The sequence below is a fragment of the Apteryx rowi genome, unplaced genomic scaffold (assembly GCF_003343035.1).
Source record: "Apteryx rowi isolate R43461 unplaced genomic scaffold, aptRow1 scaffold_438, whole genome shotgun sequence".
NCBI lineage: Eukaryota > Metazoa > Chordata > Aves > Apterygiformes > Apterygidae > Apteryx > Apteryx rowi.
The window spans coordinates 682,480-697,570 of NW_020450692.1; the positions used below are offsets into that span (position 1 = coordinate 682,480).

General features: G+C 39.4%; 1 protein-coding gene across 1 annotated transcript in view; it reads left to right on the forward strand.

Moving 5' to 3' along the window:
- The window catches only part of ANK2 (ankyrin 2), a gene marked incomplete at its 3' end in the record, with an annotated part of 166,806 nt that overhangs the window by 61,009 nt on the left and 90,706 nt on the right, over window positions 1-15,091 (forward strand). Inside the window, exons 10-16 of the mRNA XM_026076727.1 lie at window positions 2,659-2,757; window positions 4,342-4,539; window positions 7,619-7,717; window positions 7,891-7,989; window positions 10,666-10,764; window positions 11,397-11,594; window positions 13,635-13,733. Coding sequence (XP_025932512.1) covers window positions 2,659-2,757; window positions 4,342-4,539; window positions 7,619-7,717; window positions 7,891-7,989; window positions 10,666-10,764; window positions 11,397-11,594; window positions 13,635-13,733 — 891 coding nt within the window. The remainder of the gene's footprint in view (window positions 1-2,658; window positions 2,758-4,341; window positions 4,540-7,618; window positions 7,718-7,890; window positions 7,990-10,665; window positions 10,765-11,396; window positions 11,595-13,634; window positions 13,734-15,091) is intronic.

Here is a 15,091-nt window from a genome sequence, read left to right on the forward strand (position 1 = left end):
TGTGCGTCTCTTCGACCCAGTGTCGCATGTCCTGTCAAATGACGTTTGGTATTTTGGTCCGCATGTGTTCTCCAAATTACATGGTGTACCAGTTAGCAATGGAACGATTAAAATGGTATGTAGGCCAMCTCCTGCAGTAGATTTCAAAGCATCAGGTTCATTGAAAACAGATAATGGAGCAAAAGCGTATTAATGTGGTACACCAGTGTGTGTCTCAATCTCGGTTAATGTCAGTTTGTCCTCATTGCATTATATGCTAATTCTTCTACTAGAACAACTCTCCCTTTTTGATTTCCCTCACCTTTGAATAAAACATAAGCAAAAATACAATCTAAAGCATTAAATATACAATAATTTCAAAATATACGTGCTGTTTTCCCCAGGACAAAAAGATTGAAGAGAAAAAAAATTATATGGGAAGAGGCTGCAGAGCACATTGCTTAATTCACCTACTAGAAAGTGCATGGACAGTAAATGATGATGGTTGTATAAACACTAGGACAAGATAGGATAGATGACAAATTTTTATCTCTATTTTTACAGGGAGTTATAGATAAGAAAATCATGCTTTTTAAAGATTCAGTTCTTGTTTTTCATTTAACTAAACTTTCTTTTCTCGTGGAGTTGGGGCGTCTCTTGGCTTGTATTGTTCTCCTTTTTTCTCCCTCTGGGGATTTGTCCTGTTTCTTTTCAAAGCTTCACACAATTCTACCTTTCTTTTGCCATTTTATTAAACAGAATAACATAAAACTCACTATGCATATAAGGAAGGTGAACCACCCACCTTGATTAAAATGTAGAGCACAAAGGCTGGAAACTGGAGAGAAATACCAGAAAAATACCTTTCCTGGATATATGTTTGGGGTATATTCTCATTTTAGTAATGCTAATTGGAGTTAGGTGTATGAACCCCTCTGGTAGTGAGATGAAAATATACTCAGTTGTGCCATGAGAGAATTGATATAAGGTGCTCTGAAGTTTCAGAGCATATAAAAACAGGTAAGCCAGTTATACTGGATTTCTTTATGATGACCCGATCTCCCAGGTTTTGTTTGAGGGAGTGATCTTGCATCTGTGGAATTTCCCTGCAAAGCTCCCACAGGGTTTAGTGACGCAGGAATAGCAACCRAGACAGTGAGAGTCAAGGCACACCTAAAACCCTTTACATGTTTCTGAAAAATGCCTGGAAACAGTAGGTATGTAAGGGAGAAAAATTCCTCCCTACAGATTTCAGTTCCTCACTGAAGTGGAGCTCTGTGCACTACTAACTCAAAAAAGGTGTTTCCTGCTCTGTGCTTCTAACTGAGGGTGAAGGAGGATCTAGTACTTGGACCTACCATTGGGAGAGTATTAAAGGGCTATGTTTACATAGTCAAAATGGTGCAATTGTAGTGCAATCTAGGGCTACTTCTAATTCAGAAGTTCTAGCAGTAGAAGTAAAAATATAGCAAACTAGATGTTCCACAAATTCTAGCAAGGCGATCAGTGTATCTTTGTATGGAGGAGGATCACTAACTCATACTTAAGGCCATATTATTACATTTTCACCACTTTTGTAATCTGTAAGTAATGAATTTATCTCAGACGAGCATATGCATCTTATAATCGTGCTGTTACTGGATTCCTTAGAAACACCATAGAAATAACAGCATCTACCTCCATCTAAGGCAAGCAGGTTGTCTGAAAGGGAGCAGGGCTTTTTCTGTGATTAAAAACCATTAACATATCAGCTTTATAAACCTCTGTTGAATGAATATTGATCACTTTTCTTAGTGCATGCTAGAACAGTATCAAGGTCTAATAAGAAGAAAGCTTGGGTTGCTATATCATATGAATTTTCTTTTTTCTGTCATTCAACACTAATACTCTTTTCCAACCATTTTTCTTGCCTCAGATTTCCTGGTTTTTTTCTCAATATAAAGGCCAAACTGTAGCAGCATTACCTAGAATGCACTCTCCTGTCTAAATGTTTCATTGACACGTCTTTTGCTGCCACTGCTGTGTTCAGTGACTGAGTAGCCTAAGCAAGTGTTTTGGAACAGGATGTTCTTCTGCAGCAGAGAACATATTGCAGAGTTGATGCTCTCACAACATTTTTAGCAAAGAATTGTTAGCTCTTTGTTTGCCATTCAATCTCAGAAACAAAAGGTATTATTCTTATGGTTTTTTTCTCTTCCTCTTTTTCTCTCTGCTTTAAAATCTTCTTTCTCCTGCTGCCTGTTTAAAAAAACAATATATTCTGGAATAAATTTTCTAGCATGAACTTTTCCTGTTTCATCCCTGCATCAAAAGCAATCCAAAGGACCAGGGTTGATTAACAAGCATCCTTGGCCCAGCGCACATTACCGAGGGAGAGGCAATCTCAAAGCCATGCTGAGAAGGAGGGGAGGAGGCAATGCATGCACACATTGTCTGTGATAGTAGATTTCTACACACAGTGGGCTTCCTCTCTGAAGCTGTAACTGTTAGAGTGTCCTTCACTAGTGCAAGGAAGGATGGGGGGAAACTTCATGCTGTTGAGCCAGCTTCAGTTAGGAGTCAAAAAAAGGGAGCTTTTTCATACATTTGTGGGCTGGATTCCTGGAAATGTGTTTCACAAAGTGCCAGGGTGGACAGTTGGGGGTTGTGCTCATTTACTTTCCCTTTTTTTGCTTTAAGGATGGACTCACCCCACTCCACTGTGCTGCAAGAAGTGGACATGACCAAGTTGTGGAGCTGCTTCTGGAACGAGGTGCCCCACTGCTTGCGAGGACCAAGGTGTGTGCATTATTAGAAGAATATGTTAACAGCTCTATGCAACTTTCCAAATAATTTTTAATGTCACTGAAAGGACAAGGAAGAAGACAGGAACATTTCTGTTCTCCCAAAGGAAATATATTAATGGGTAGAACGATCCAAAAATAAGGTTTTCTTATATAATAAGGGACTATCCTTTCCCAATATGTGAATTAGTATACATCTCATCCCCACCTCTATAATATAAGACTAAACACATGATATATAGTGCTGTTGCAAGTGCTTAACTTCTGTGGCTTCCTAAAACCACAGGAAACAAAGATTGGAAAGTTGGGTCAGGTACTCCTGCGAGATTCCCTGTATATATTTTCTGATCCTTCATATAAGCTAACTAGATCCTGTGAGTTACAGCTTTTCCTAATTATTTTAATGGACTGTTTTGCACTTTGAAAATGATTTCAGTGTTCCCATTAATTTTTGAAAAGCATGCATTTAAGATGAATGCGTTTACTAGAAATACTGTCCCTTAAGTCAAACCAGTGAGAGAAAGATTTTTGTCATATAATACCAAGCCCTAATGTGCAGCACTTCATGTTAGTAGGTTTCAGAGTGCTTGACAAAGGCAACCAGTATCATTAGCTGGGCCACAGTGATGTAGAGTATTGAAATTGTATGCCTGAGGTCCCCTAGAAGACCAAGAGCAACAAACAGAATTTAAATACGTCTGGACATCCCCACTGTGTTGAGGTTTGAGCAGAGCAGAACTGTCCAGTGAATAATCCCTCCTTCCAGATGACAAATAACCASTGAGTTTGATCAGACCAAGTCAGTTACCAGTTCAAGTCTATCTTTAAATACCTAATGCTTTTTAAGTATCTGATTGCATATAAAATGGAAATAGATTTAAAAAAAACTTCCCACTGAAACAGGTGGTTCCAAACTGGAGGCAGACAAATATGTAAGTAATAAAACTAATTTTTTCGAGGGGGGGGGGGGGAATCCCTACCATCCACAGACTTCAACAGTTACAAAAAGATCTATTAAAACCAGACAATACTTTAAAACTTTCTCTTTTGCTGCCCTTCAAGTTTTGTGGTTTTAACAGAAGATCTAACCATGCTGGTATTTGAAAGTATCATTTCCCATAAGTTAGAGGGTCAGGTTTTGCTAATATAATTTGTTTTTTATTGAGCACTGAAAGAAAAAATATGTTCCTTGATAAATACGGTGATGGGTAGATGTTCTTCTTCAATTAGCATGCAACATATGTCATAGCATTATGGTGAGCATCCCCAGAACTGTCTTTTAAGGTCAGAATATGTTTTATTAAATATTAAATCATGAGACGACCATTAGATTTTTTTGCTTTGAATCAGTTCTGATTTTAATTAAATATATGTTGTTTCTCTAAATTCCCCTGCATTTGCTGAAAGGGGCAGGGTGACTATAATAGTCTTTTTCAGTTTGTCTTCTAGTCTGTAGCTGAGATGCAGCCCTGTTTCAGTGACGGGAGTACTCCACAAACTCACAATGGGATTCTTTTAATATGTATCACTATCTAAGCAAGAGGTACTAGAAATTACTGTTCTGTTTTTTTTGTCACAGAATGGGCTCTCTCCACTTCACATGGCGGCCCAGGGTGACCATGTGGAATGTGTCAAACATCTACTGCAGCACAAAGCTCCCGTTGATGACGTCACGCTGGATTACCTGACCGCCCTCCACGTGGCTGCACACTGCGGCCACTATCGTGTCACCAAACTCCTCCTGGACAAGAGAGCAAATCCCAATGCTCGTGCCCTGGTAAACCTGTCCCACCTGTGTAATGTAACAAAACTATCAAGGGGAGAGGAGTAGCACTTACTAGTAAAGATAAGTGAAAATTTTGTCAACGAGTGCCATCAACCCTGAATAGGGGTTGTCAAGCCTACAGACTACCAGTATTGTACCCCCATATCATTAGGGGTTTGTGTTTGTAGTGTCAGGTTTGGAAGCTCTACACAGTTCTTAGCATCAGCTAGAAATGGTTCTGATTTTAACTTACGCACTGGTGTTAGTAATAGTTTGTTTTTTTATAGTGTGATATGATACACAACTCATTTTTCAAAGATTTCAACTGAATCAGTAAGCTAATTGTCATGGAGATAATAATTAAAGAAAAAGCAGTATTTTTGCTTTATCAAATTATGACATTCCTGTATGTTATGTACCACTTTTTTTCTTTTTAAAAAAACAGTTCTGATGCTTACAGGAAAACAGGTCTGATCCTTTCACTCATTGATCTGACCATTATCTCCAAACTGAGAAAATACCACATTTGGCTTTGGGAACATATAAAGCTTTCAAGAGCCTTTAATCTATCCAAACCCAGATGTTATTACAGTTTCCTCTGATAGGAAGTAAGCCCATGAACTGTTAGCTGGATATAACTTGAAATAACAACATACTGCACTCAGTGTGGGAGAGACTGTGGACACTTAAGATACTTATGTATGGCAAGAACTCTGCTGTTGCCTCCTGTATTTGGTGCACAGAGCTTTCACTGCAGGCCACTCTTACGTCTTCCCCAGCTTCTTGCCTCTGATTTGACCTTTAACTTTTTGTGAACTGTCTCCCTATCACAAGGAGTTCTTACTTCACTGCCTGCTTGGAACTGGCTTTTTACTGCCCCAGTCCTCTTCTGCCATGTCATTTTTTCAGCCTCTCTATACCCTCAAATTCCCTAACTCCTCTTGCATCCTTGTCTTATGCTTTTCTTGGTCAGTCTTTTTCCATACCATTTTCACTTGGTTGGTCTTTTTTCGTGCTGTTTTCATCCTTACGTCTTGTTTTTCTTGCCAGTCTTTTGATCACCTTTAACTGTACTTTCCTCAGCTACCCACACATACACACTTGTATGCTAGCCCCCACATCTTTATTTTTTCCTTTCTTGACCAGAAATATTCCTTCTGTTCCTCCCCCTCCCTCTTTCTTTCCCTCCCTGAGAAACATTTATCCTGAAACAAAAGGAGAACAATCTCAGGCTGCTGCCTCCCTGCTCTCCTACCTCAAGGCTCTTTTTGTTTTCTGTCTGTCTTATTCTCTCTCCCATCAGTGGCTCCTTGCCTCTGGCTTGTTTATAGTATTTAATATATTCAGTGGTGCTCATGATTTCTGTTACTAATATGTTTCTTCTGCCTTCTCCTCTCCCCCTACAAACTGCTCCTCACTTGAATAGACAGAGCAAAATGCAATGAACTCAGGCAATAAAATTAAGTGAACATATGGAAACTTCTGAAACAGTAAAACTCCCTATGAAATATATTGAGAGTCATTGTGCAGGATGTGGAATACCTTATGGTTTTGAATCCTTCTGAAGAAATAGGGGAGGGATAATAGTAATAATATTCAGGAGAGAAGTACCGTGATGGAATAATTTTACAAATAATTCATTTTCAGCTACCTCTTTTTAAAAATAATTATTAATGCCTATAAAATGATTTGAAGATACAAGCACTACGTGAGTTCTCAGCTTTTGCAATTTGTATATGCTGTAAAGCACCTTCAGATCAACTACTAATTAATATTTCTCTTAACAGAGGTTGACTGCAGAATAATTTGTCACTATAGCAGTTACTGGTTGTTCCCATGAGCTAAGATTTCACTGATATAAATTCATTTTACTACTGGTTGAGTGTTTAGCAATATTGATCCTTTTCATTAGAAAATACAGCAGTTATTTAACAAAATGTTAGCTGTGCTTTTCACAAAAATGTTCACATACAGAGGTACTGAATTTTGATTTGCTGAGCTTTTTACTAACAGCTGAAAATTGAGCCTTTCAGTTCATCTCACTTAGAAAATAATGTGTTTGCTTAGCTTTTTAGGTACATACTTAACTTGCATTAGCTATAATAGTACATAAAAACAGCTGAAAGTTGAAGATATATTACAGTATATAGTATGAAGACATGCTGTGTTGAACAGGCCTCAGTCTTACTGAGTGAGCATTTCCAAAGAAATGAATCTCTGCTGATMGTTTGCACGATATTAAAACTATTGTCTCACAATGCAAAGTGTTAGGTTGCAATCCTGATTTAAGAAGTTCCTGTCCCCCTACCCTTTCATTCCTGTTCCTGCCCTGTTTAGTTTTAATCCAGATGGGTGCTGCTATCTTGCTTACGATGCTTTGTGACTCAGCAGGGCAGGAATAAAGGAAGAGGGGATGCAAATACTTCAAGACTGAACACTTTGTATAATGCAACCATAGCTGAAGTAGTGATTATTAATTAAAGATACCTCATAGAATACACAAATATGCAAACACTTATGCATAAAGTATACTAAAGACTGATGCATAAATATAAGAATAAATAAATAGATGCTTAGCTTACAAGATATTCTGTGGAGTCAAATAAGAAAACAAGGCGGCATCTGGAGGAAATATTTGGTTCCTAGAGAGGGATAGAATATGCTCTATATGTTTTAGGCAAAAGATGCTAAATGAATTTAAAGTTATCACTATCATTTCTTGTATTTTCCTTGTGTTAAGCAATCTTCAGAACCACTTTTAAGTCTTAAATGGATGATACACATACATGCATGCAATGGGACTCACACAAGCGTACACACACACACGCTTGAAAGTCAGAACAGGCATGCCTGTACTTGGTGTCTGGAGGTGGAGGTTTGATTTCTCTCCAGTATCTGAGAAGAAAGCAGTGGCATGGCTGTGTTCTGCCTCACACTGCTGGGAAGAGATGTCTGTAATTCATAACCTATAGTGCCTCTAAAGAAGAGTTGCTTCTGATACTCTAACACTTCTGCTTCCAGTGTGCGCGCATGGAGCTGTGTGAAAAGTGTAGCTGCATGTTTTTAACTAACATGACTGTCTTTTGCACAGAATGGTTTTACTCCACTGCACATTGCCTGCAAGAAAAATCGCATCAAAGTCATGGAACTCCTGGTGAAATATGGGGCTTCAATCCAGGCTATAACAGAGGTAGAAAAATGTTTCATATCATGAAGAAACATTCCTTCTCTCTCCTTTTTTGCTTCCTTTTTTCTCTTTCTTGTCATGCCTCACTTTCACTCACTTATGTATTATTTAAACGAAGCAGCCCCACCCCTATGCCCCATGCAGAGGAGTAAAACTGCTCTTGCTTTGTTTCGCAGTCGGGCCTCACACCAATACATGTGGCTGCATTTATGGGCCACTTGAACATAGTCCTCCTTCTGCTGCAGAACGGAGCCTCTCCCGATGTCACTAACATTGTGAGTATGGCTTTGACTAGAATCATCTGTGCAATAGCTCATACAAAAAGAGTCCGACCTCCTCTGTGTTCAGCCAAAGGTCACATTTTAATGATACTTAATTACATTTTAGGACAAATTATCCTAGCACCTTTCCCAAACTGTAGAAGAGGGGAAAATGGCTATTGTATAGGCATTAGAAGCCATCTGTGGTTTCATGTGTTCTTCAGCAGTGCTTGAGTAGATAAAGTTTCCCTTAAAAACAGGTAAAGCTCACCAAATGCATGAAAACTCAATATAAGCCATGTCACACGGAAGATTGTGTTTCAGTTTTGAATGATGAAATTTAAATCCAAATGGTTCTAATTTCTGCTTGCTTGCACAGCTTCACTGGCTGCCATGAAATAGTGTCATTTGTGTTAGTGAAGGTGTATAAAATGCTTAAAACCTARCAATTAAGCAAAAAATAAAAATGTTAAACTCAAGATGTTCCTTTAATAGGAAATTCCAGGAATTGGTGCCTTTCTAAAGAACATATTTAAGTCTAAAAAATGTGACCTTTGGGAGGTAACACAAAATGCAGGACCTGACTTACCACAGAAATCAGTGTTTGTATATCAATAGCCTAGTTACCAAGAATAATAGTAATAAAAAGAACATGATGGTTTCCTGAGTTGAATATCAGAGACATATTGCTGTTTAAATTTGTTAATATAAACAAATATTTAACTTATGACTCTCTTCAATTTGAAAAGGAGTTTTTTACCAGTAAACAAAGTTAGAAATAAGTTCTCACAACAAAACAAATTAGTGAGTAATCGAGGTACACTGGACCTATCAGTTTTTCTCAGTTTGAAAAATCTTATATGTAACCCAGTAACAATTATCAACAAAACTATGAATTATTTGCTTGAGTTACTAGAGCAGGCTTGTCTTGACAAAATCTGTTCCTGCTTTTTTATATACTTTTTTATAGAAGCAATGTTTATATATAAACTTAATTGATGATATGGAAACCAACAAGAAATTTCTGTGGAAGCAATAAAAAGTATTGTAGTGGTATTACTGGACATTTGTGTGCAAAGTTTAACACCTTATAATTTATGCTACACAGGTGTCTTGGCTTTTACTTGGGAAGCTGAATTGCCCTGTTGAATTACTGTTTCCAAAGGCTAAATTGCTTTGCCAGTTCAAGTACAGAGCAGTCTATATAGAAATTTGATTGTTGAAGTGTATAAACTGTAAAACTTATTCACATTTTAAACAGTTCATTCTTCAGGTAATAAAACTTATATAGATGAAATTCTGTATTAAAATTTGTAATTAGGGCTGTGGGATTTTGTCTGATGCCTACTTACTAGTCACAGCTGGTAATACAATGTTAATTTTAAACTGAGTGTAGATAAATAAACTCCCTGGGAGGAGGGTTTGCTTGAATCAAAAGTTCATAAGAGTGGCTAAACTCAGGTTGCTTCCTTTGCTACATCTGTACAGAAGAAGGACAAAAAGAAGTTGATTTCTGATTCTGATGCAAAAGATCCAGATGATGGTGTTGTTTTGGTATTTACAGTTTAGTTTGATAGTCATGGGGTAAGAGCCATGCAGTAGAATATAGTCCAGCTCTAGAGCAAAGAGATGGAACTCTTCACACACAGAAGTGATCAGTCCTGCTGTGTCGTCATAACATAAAAGATAAATAAAGAGCTCTTGATTGTTGAACTGTTCCAGTACCTAATGTATCAGATACAGGTGAGCTGCACAGGGACTTTTTTAGTCCTTTGACTGTCCTTTGAGGACAGTGTCCTCAAAGAATGTGTTGAACAGTGCAAAATCAAGCTAGGAACTCCATCATCAAGGAATGCTCACTTTCAGTGTTCTTTTGCAAGCCGATGCAAAAAATAAATTCTTTGATTGTATCATCTGTACTTCATTATCCCAATCAAAGTTTCCAGATCACTCCAGTCAGACTTAAATTTCAAATTCTGTGAGCTAGAAAAGGTTTAAACCAAGATTCATGTCATAGCCTGCAGACACAGCCATGCTGCTGAGCACAGATTTTACACATTTCATATGCTGGCTCAGTTGTGCACAGCCGTTGCAAGGCCTTTTAAAGCTGCCAGCTCCACACAGTGGGCAGGAAGAGACCATCTGGAAAAATATCCCCTTCCATCTTGAGGCTCATGTGCTTCGCAATCCCTTGAGAGAGACAGGCTCAATATACTCTTTATCTCCTGTGTGGCGCACAAGCTGATGTGCTGTTACGTATAAGGCTGAGGAACGTATGTGAGCAGGGAAGTCCATAAGGCAGAATTTTCTTGAGAATAACTGGGGCTTGWACATTCTCTGGTGGGCCATATTTTGGCATCATTTTCACATTGTAAGACTGAATGTGAACTTGCATTTCCACTGGAGTTACTGATTGTAATGAGTGCAGCAAAGCCAGGATTTTCATTCTGACCCTCTGTAGTGAGATTAMCCTTGTCTGGGATCAGAGTTTACAAACCATACACTGCCCAGGCCTACTGACATGTACGCACACACTCTCCTGAACTCACTGTTACTAAGCATGAATAGCCAGATTCTCAGCTAGTGGAAGTGCAACTTTCTCCACAAGTTGAAGTGGGGGGAATTTATAAAATCTGAGCTTTATTTGTTCCTGGAGGTTTATGACACTGAAACATTTTTGCTTTTCTGCAGCGCGGAGAGACTGCACTACACATGGCAGCCCGTGCTGGGCAGGTGGAAGTAGTTCGCTGTCTCCTGAGAAATGGGGCCCTGGTTGATGCCCGAGCCAGGGTAGGTGTTCTCTTTGCAACTTCTTTTGCTTTCTCAAAAATGTATCTGAAGCAGTAGGGCTAAGAAGGAGCAATTTCATTTTTATTTGTTCTGTGGATTCAGCAGTAAGCACATCTGAATACCATTCCATAAGGTAACTTATTTGTGTGTAGTTATCCAAATAGAGGGTGTCTGGCTCAGAACAGTAACAGCTATTTTGTCTGAGCGAGAATTGTACAGGAGTGTCCGAAAACCAAACACTGGAGGTTCTGATAGCACCTAGCTCAGAGTGCCAGATTTTAAAACTAAAGGGACTGTTTGTCAAGCAAGGCACAGCTGTTCTACAATATATCAAGAATACCAAGGAAAGCAAGTGGTGCTCCCAGCAATGTCAGCTATCTGCCTTCTTACTGAGAAAAGAAAAACAATGTTTTTCTCCAAAGTTCCTCTTTCCATTCTAATAAGATATTGCTGAAGCTAATCCCAGAAATTAGCCTTACAGGTTGCTCCTTTACACCTTTTTTTGTTTTTGTGCTGTCGCTTATTATGATTTCTGCAAGACAAATGCATAGAGAGACCTACTGGAATTAACCAGAATCTGGTGTTCAGGGTAGTTCTGCCTGTGGTAATTATCTACTCAATTTGAGTTGTAGGAAGAACAGACTCCACTGCACATTGCCTCTCGCTTGGGTAAAACAGAGATCGTCCAACTTCTGCTACAGCACATGGCCCACCCCGATGCTGCAACGACTAATGGATACACTCCACTGCACATTTCTGCCAGAGAGGGACAAGTGGATGTTGCATCAGTTCTCTTAGAGGCAGGCGCCTCACACTCCATGTCCACCAAAGTAAGACAAAATGCTTTGTGTCTGTGCTGTAGTAGGCAGTGCCCAGGGAGGAACCTATTCCATGACGAATGTACTTTCACTGAGAAATTGAACTAGTTTCGGTTTTTGTTTTGTTCTCGTTTAATCAACAGTGATCAAATAGACTGAACAAATGTATCAGGAGTTAATCAAATTTTTATGTATTTTGCTGTCATCTGAAGCTGGGAGTTTGGTTCCCACTAGAGCCAAAAGCAGGTCATGATAAATACATGCTTGCAGCATGTTTAAAATGTACATGAAGTCCTGATTTCTCTCTTTCCCATTGTGTTACAGGTAGGGCTTTTTTTTTTTTCTTTTTTTTTGCCAAAAGTTTCAAAATAGAAAATGCAGATGTGGAAAAACAAAGCTAAATATTTTTGTATGAACAGGCCTGCATGTTTTTCAATACCCTGTTTATGTAAATAATTCTGGTCTCTACTAGCTGAAAGGAATATTCCCAAAACATACAATTCAGCATCTGTCCAGTCTCAGCTAATTCTGAATCTATTTTCAGTGGTTCTATAAATGAGGTATCATATGACACAATAGGCCTTTTTTTTCCTAGAGTTATAAAAGAAACATTCTGTTGAATTATTTTTGCTTTATGTTAGCCCAACATGGTTACCAATACATTCCCAACAGTGATGAGCACTTAAGAAAACAGTTACTGTGAATAGAACTATGTGCCAAGATACCGTTTCCAAATTTATCACAAATGATTTAAGTGATTTTTACTATAGTTTTAGATCCAAAGATCTAAACCTGATCCCTGATTTTGCACCCTTGATTTTACAATTGGAACTTAAAACATATTTTTGAAAAATGGGATGTCTTCCAGGGTTTAGAAAACTAAACCTGTGATTCTCAAATTCTCATTCGCAGGTTACTGGGAATGCTTGCTGTTCCCCTTTTATCCGGCTGTTAAATCACATTAAAAATGGCTAAAAATACACTAAGTACTTTCCTAATTTTCCATATTGCTTTATGGCAATAGCTTTAGTTACTGCAGGACCATTCTATAATTATGAATAGGGAAAGGTTTAGTCCACTAGATAATCTCTCTATTAAGCTGTGATTCATGAGATGGAAATGTTTGAGATTCCCTTATGTAAAACACTTTTAAAGTGGGATTAATTGAACAAAATGACAATGAAAATAAACACTACACATCCCTTATATGTCAGGCAAATAGGCCCTGGTGGCTCCCTGGGATTATTGTCAGGACAGCAGTGTAGTCTGCCACCTACTGTCTTGCATCCATGAGTTTTTCTTATCAGYGTTATTTTTAAAACTGAAGGGATAAGCAAATAGCATGTTAGTTTGACACAGTCTTAAGTCTGTGCTTTACTGACAACCATTATTAAAACTACTAGAAAATGACTCTCTAAAGAGACACTATTTTTAGTCTTACCGGAGGATCCTTCAAAAACACTGCCCTTGAGTCATGCATGACTCTCTTCACCTAAATTTCAGAGGCTGCAACAGAACTTGGTGAGTGTATAGGTATTAAGTCCAAATATAAATCATTCTTCAACAAACTCACTGAAGAAGGGACACAATTTCTGGAGCTTTTCTCACTGAATTTAGTTGGTGTTTCATTGTAACAGGCAAGAATTGATACAGGAAACATTTCTAAAGCTATCATTATGAAACTGATTTRAAAATGCAGCCTGTTCTGAGGAGAAATTTGAATGAGTGCCTCCGTTGCCCACGCAATGTGTTCTTCTGATGAAATCTGTATCAGATAAAATGTCTGCCAGCCTGACACCATGTATGTATGAAAGAACAAAAGAGAAAGTTTTTTTGKTTTTTTTTGTATGTCACACTTTTCAAAATGCTTTCAAGTGATAATGCTATTTCTAGGTATGGCTATTGATTTTGAATAAAAATGGCAGTTAGGACATAGGTTGAAACATAACCACCTATAACATTTACTGTCAAGAGTACATGTGGCTCTTAAAAGAGAGATGTCAGCATAATTTTTAACACGACCATTTGCTTTTCTCTCCTGACATTTCTCAGAAGGGATTCACGCCTTTGCATGTGGCAGCCAAATATGGAAGCCTGGAAGTGGCGAAGCTGCTTTTGCAACGCCGAGCCTCTCCCGATTCTGCTGGCAAGGTACTGGCTTGGGCGCTCAGAAACAAGAGTCAGCAGCGAGTCAGCTTCTCCTTTAGGAAATAACTGTGCAAAACAGACATGCAAAAGAAGGGTGCAGCTGCTTTCACATGATCGCATTAGCTTTATTGCATTCTCCCAAGGGTGATGGTTATGCATGTTAGTTTTGGAAACTGCATTTACAGTATTTGTTGCTGTTATATATTTTTACCTTCCTTATAGATGGGCATGCTATGCACAGCTGTAGGGCAGACACATTTCTGTGGCTCAGGAAAAGCCTATTCCATTCAGCTGCTCAAACTGTACAGATCTTAATTCAAAAACAAGGGGGGCAGGCTCAGCTTTTTTCCTGTGCCGTGAGGATTGCTTGTCACAGAGTCGAGGGGAGCAGGTGGCCCGAACCCGCTGTGCACCCAGGGAGCAGGCAGGCAGCGGGTCCACTCAAATTCATCCTCCGCCGCCTCTCCTTCCTATTAAACACAGCCTACTAACCGCTGGCTAAATAATAATTTTGGTCCACGTTTCTAATACTAAAAAAAAAAAAAAAAAAAAAAAAAAAAAAAAAAAGCGCATTTATGGTTTCTGAGTCCAGCCCCAGCTGCGTGTTGGCTAACCTGTTAACGGTTACTGGCCGCGCCTAACGCAGTAACCGCCCTTTGCAGAACGGCCTCGCCCCGCTCCACGTCGCGGCGCACTACGACAACCAGAAGGTGGCGCTGCTGCTGCTCGAGAGGGGCGCCTCCCCCCACGTCACCGCCAAGGTGAGCCCCGCCCCGCCAACCGCTGCCAACCGCCAACGGCTCCGCTCCCTGCGCTGCTGCCCTCCCTTCCCCTCCCTCCGTCCCGGCGGGCGTGTGCGGGAATAGCGGGGCTTTCTCTAGAGAAGGTGGGGTGAAATATTTCCCTTCTAGCTTTTAAATCTTCAGCTCTTATCCAGTGGAGGGGGGGAGCTGTTGGGGGAGAGGGTTGATCGCTGATGGGTGTTACGGCATCATACTCGTGCCTGCCACACCTGTTCCTTTTCACTGAAAATTAAGGACTTATTGGGTGTGATGAGACAGGCAGTTCACTCTGTCAATGTACGGCACCTTGTTTTGCAGATGAGTTGCTGAATCAGTATGTATTTATGGATTAATGATTTGACTTTTATTCTAGACTGATTAGAGTTGTCTGCTCCAACTGGTGGTTTGCCATGCAGGACACAACCCTCCTCTTATAGGCAAAACAGTAATTTTATGGAGAGCTGCAGGTGTTACATGAGTGTAAAACTCTTGTGAGAGATAAGTCTGGTTTCAGCCTTTCTCAGTATCGCACGCTTACTGGGCACACCACATACCCAGCGTGTGACTCTGAGCTCACAC